Genomic DNA, 4921 nt, shown 5'->3' with positions numbered 1-4921 from the left:
TGGAAATCTTCTATTCTAGATATTCTAAAAATGCTATTTTGTATTATTCTACATGGTAATTTCTGAGCTAGATCTTTGAACTGTTTTTAACAAAATGGCTACCTAAAAATTTTTATCGGATGTATTTGGGGAAAAGGGATTGGGGGGAAGGCTAGTTGCCCCCCGATTACTTTTGACTTTTAAAAAGGGCACTAGAACTCTCAATATCAAATTGAATTAGCCCCTTTTGAAGTATATATGACGACATAGGAAGTGTCTCTTGGGGAACAAATAATAATAATCAAACATTGGAGCCGTATGGCCTTTACTATAGGCAACGCTATAGCGTTGCCTCTGATTCGCATGTTTGCTCTTAATATAGAAATTTGTTTTACTAAAAACAGAGTAAGATTTAGTTTACCTGTTAGAAAAAAATATCTGAGGGATACCAGCTAAGAGAAAATTCAATTATTTTATTCAGGAAAAACTACCTTAAAAACCCAGAATTATTTATACAAACTGACATTCTCCACAGGCCACCAGCGCCATATGAAACTTTTCCTTTAATTACGTGGGGGAGGGTTTACAGATTGGAACAGTTTAGAGAACGAAACAAAAAACTCCTTGGCTCTTGTTCATTAATAAGAAAAATACTAGGTATATAATATATTTGAATTTTGATTTTTAGTTTGAACGGGTTTCTCGGAGGCTTACAAGTTGGAACATTACCTCCTGACAAGTTCTTAATGATTTAGAATTTTTTTCTTCTCGTTTTTATGATTTTTGATTTATAGGTAGAGTATAGATATATATTGATCCATTTTAAGAATGAAACAAATATCAAACACAGCCCAATAGGTTTTCCCGATGATTGTTGAAAGATAATTTAAGCCTTACTTTTGCTAATAATTTCATTTGTCTTTTGTTTGTTTTTGATGTGTTTAAGATTAGGTTTTGTGTCTGGAATGAATTAAAGAGCTATCTCTTTCTTTTTTTTTCTTTCGTTCTCTCTCATTTTTAAGTTACACCACTATTGGTTTTTCTATTTCTCTCCGTATGGCAAGCTCTGATCGTTCGTGGAATCATTTATTGTATTGTATGTTTGATTTGAATTAACGATTTAACCACAAAAAACTTATCTTATCCAATTAACACAAATAAAAAGTTATTGTATGATTCCACTTTAAAAAAATGTGCTTTAAGTAATTTTTAAGTGGCTCCTTAGTCCTTCACTCACGCTCTCTCTCTCTCTCTCCTCTCCTCTCTCTCTCTCCTCTCTCTCTCTCTCTCTCTCTCTCTCTCTCTCTCTCTCTCTCTCTCTCTCTCTCTCTCTCTCTCTCTCTCTCTCTCTCTCTCTCTCTCTCTCTCTCTCCTCTCTCTCTCTCTTCTCTCTCTCTCTCTCTCTCTCTCTCTCTCTCTCTCTCTCTCTCTCTCTCTCTCTCTCTCTCTCTCTCTCTCTCTCTCTCTCTCTCTCTCTCTCTCTCTCTCACTCTCTCTCTCTTATTTTCTTGTTATTATTTCCATACAAGGTCAATTAAACCTTAATGCCCATGATCTCTTCTTGTTGTGAAAATCGGTGGGTTTATTCGTTTCATGCATACCTTGCGTAACCATCCATTGAAACATCTTATTTTTTTATTTACAAACATATTAAATACTCATGATTTTTCCATTTATTCTTTTTGAAAAATTTTAGTTTTGCTCTAAAACGATCAGAGGAAGATATATCGTTTGAAAAATAGTCCATCACTTATTAAATTGTCACTCTTTAGAAAAACACATTTTTTTTCAGTAAAGCAATTATTTTATTTTCTACTAAAAAAGTAAATTGTTTTAGAATACAAAAATTAAGTCTAAAAAGATGGGTAACTTATCCAGTAAAAACAATTAAAAATAATAAAGAAAATGGAAATATAAAACGTGACCAGTGGTCAATACACAGAGGAATTGGTGTATCTCCACATCGGGCCATATTGAGGGCCACTAATTAACCTTCCAGGACTTGGCGTCAAACCTCTTGAGACAGATCTTCTGTTAGACTGAGATCGGGATCTCGAACGACCATTTGGGAGGCTTCCCCTCTGTAAACTCGCAGCTCGAGAAGCTCGTTCATGAAGGAGTATCTAAAAAGGTAAATGATACTTAACTAACATTTGATTTGAAAGCAACTGAACCAATACTTACAAATGAAAAAAGAGAAAAATGGGTATAATATTTCAATTAACTCTCAATTTCTCAATAACTGCACATGTAGGTTTATTTTCAGCCAGAATGGAGGCGGAGGTTGAGATAGGTGACCGGGTTTGAAGCTTTTCTGACAATGCAGGTAGTTCATAGAAAGAAGCTTCGACTTTGCTACTAAGCAGGGGGAATGCAAAATCGGGATTATGAGAATTTCACTCGCGTTTCGTATAACAAAATCCGGAACACATATATCTTTAGCATTGCATCAACGAAGCCCTGCAATATATTTGCCAATAATGTTTTGTTGGGGGTTGTTGCCAACTCGCCTGCATGGAACTTCCCTCGGAAAAGATTTCTGCAGGAAAAGTTTTCTCACGTCTAATGCATCAGCAACCGAAAAAAAAAATTCAAAAGAATGATCTTTAAATGAATCGTGGCAAATCCCTTGCTCAAAAACTTTCTGCAGAATTTTCAACACTGGATTGTAGAAAAGTATATCTCTCACCCAAATTCCAAGATCTGACATTTTTACCTACAGTAGCATAATACATGCTTCCGTGACCACTTTGCATCACAGGGGTGGTCACAGACTCTCAGGAGAAGGGCTGGTAAATTGAAAATTTAAGGTTTTTGTGTCCTTCGGAGGAAGTGATTGGAGGCTAGCCAGCCTGGCTTCTGTGCCCTTTTTTGTTAGACAACCCCATGGCACTTGATCACAGATTTTGAGATAGCCTTTTCGTTCTGATCAGTCAAAAAGTCCAATAAGTTTGGTTCCAGGGATTAAATAACCCTGACAGCCCATTGGGCAAAGGCAGTAATTTATGTCAATTGCCGTCTGTTAATAGATAGTTTACTTAGTGAAAAATATTAACTCGTTTGATTTTGGGCATCCCACTACCACGAAATAAAGAGGGATTGTTCCAAAGCACAAGTGAAACACAATTTTTATTAAGTTCTGTGAGTTTTAAAGGACCCAGAAATCAGTTAAAAAAATCTTTATGCCTCATCGGTCTAAAACTTACGGCCGTAAGCCCTTTGGTAAAAAAAAACTTAACCTGCAAAAGGAAATAAGTTTGGAAACACGGACTCTCCAACACTGGGGCCAGAGAACGGGCCGAAAATTTTCCATCATCTCGAAACTTATCAATTTATTTTCTTGGGCTAAGGAGATTGTGATGCACAAGGAGAGATAGAAAAACAAATGCTAAACTCAATTCCAACAGGACCCATCAAACGACCAAATATGGGTTAATTTTTTTTTCTGATCAACTTGAAATCTTCGTTCGTGCAACTTAGGCCCAAAACGCAGTGAACAAAAAAAAAACAACAAATTTTGATCTACCTGAAGAATAGCCCTAAAAAATGTTCCCGATTTTTTCTAAAACAGCTTGAAACATAAACCATTAACCCTTAGACCTGCAAAACCTCGATGTGCAAAAAGTAATTTTAGGCTTGAGACATGGTCCCTCAAAAGGGGACCCTGCATGAGCCAACCGTTTGGTTTTTTGGTGGGCTGGAAACTTGTATCCTGCAGTTTTTGAACCATGGCGATTTCTATCATTGCTTTCACTGTCCCCTAAGTATTTAGGTTTCTGTAGATTTCGTCTTGCCCCCAAAAAAGGGTTACCTGAAATCTCCTCTAATATTAAATTGACAAACCTTAGCACAAAACACCGATCGATCGCTCTTGAACTCACTTAGAGCCACTGCAAAGTGTTTCAGAGTATGCTAGTTGTAGTGGCTTTTCAAATACCAAACACCAGTTGCAAACTTTAAAGGCAAAATTTGCAGTCAATTGATCGCTGATTAATTCAACGCTAAATAGTCTAATAGGTACATGTAGAAAGGTTGATCCAACAAATTTTTGAGGGGCTCATTGGACTGGTAGTCAGAAGTTCTAGTGTGTTTTTCATGACTCGGGGTGATCGGAGGGTGGAGACCCCCTCCATACACCTCATATTTTCCCGAAATGCATCTGAAGGAAACCTTGATATGACCATTTGTTGTCGTAGAAACTTCGAAAACAGCTCATTCAGTTGGAAGTTGAAAGGGTCAGTGCCCATTTTAATAGCGATAGTGAATGGAGGGCTGCAAACCCCCCTCTCACACCCACCATTTCCGCAAACATATCCAACCAAAGTTTTGAGATAGCATTTTTGTTCAACGTAATTGAAAGGTCCAGATGTTATGTCAATCAGGATGACAATCCCCCCACAGCCGTTAGGGCAAGGGTTTCAAGTTATGCCCAGGGGGAATATAAGGGATATATATATATATATATATATATATATATATATATATATATATATATATATATATATACATATGTATATATATATATATATATATATATATATATATATATATATATATATATATATATATATATATATATATATATATATATATATATATATATATATATATATATATGAGTGTGTGTGTGTTACGACGTTAAAAAATGACTATCGCATCAACATTTTGACTGACGAATTCAGACGGTTTGAACTGGATTTATTAAGAGTTTCAGAAACTCATATCCCAGGGGTAGGAAGCATGAAATTAGGTGACTTAGAATTTGTTTACTCAGGCAGGAAGGATGGGGTACATAGACAGGGAGTAGGGCTCATGATGAATAAGGAAGCTGCTAAGTCTTGTTTAGGCTGGGAAGGTATTAATAATAGAATACTAATTGCTCATTTTATGACTAAAAAGTTTAGGGTATCAGTTATAGTAGTATATGCCCCCATTGAACCAA

At 36.0% G+C, this 4921-nt stretch overlaps 1 protein-coding gene across 2 annotated transcripts in view; it reads right to left on the bottom strand.

Annotated features, from left to right (window-relative positions):
- Positions 1-1760: 1760 nt before the first annotated feature.
- LOC136043097 (glycine receptor subunit alpha-4-like) overlaps positions 1761-4921 on the bottom strand; it is a 125411-nt gene continuing 122250 nt past the window's right edge. For both annotated transcript variants that reach the window (XM_065728043.1, XM_065728044.1), the window contains exon 9: positions 1761-2102. In XM_065728043.1, coding sequence (XP_065584115.1) covers positions 1911-2102 — 192 coding nt within the window. In that variant the 3' untranslated portion in view covers positions 1761-1910. The remainder of the gene's footprint in view (positions 2103-4921) is intronic.

This window comes from Artemia franciscana, unplaced genomic scaffold, assembly GCF_032884065.1.
Source record: "Artemia franciscana unplaced genomic scaffold, ASM3288406v1 Scaffold_296, whole genome shotgun sequence".
Lineage (NCBI taxonomy): Eukaryota > Metazoa > Arthropoda > Branchiopoda > Anostraca > Artemiidae > Artemia > Artemia franciscana.
The sequence above is the reverse complement of the archived record's forward strand: the minus strand, read 5'-3'. Positions and strand labels throughout refer to the sequence as shown.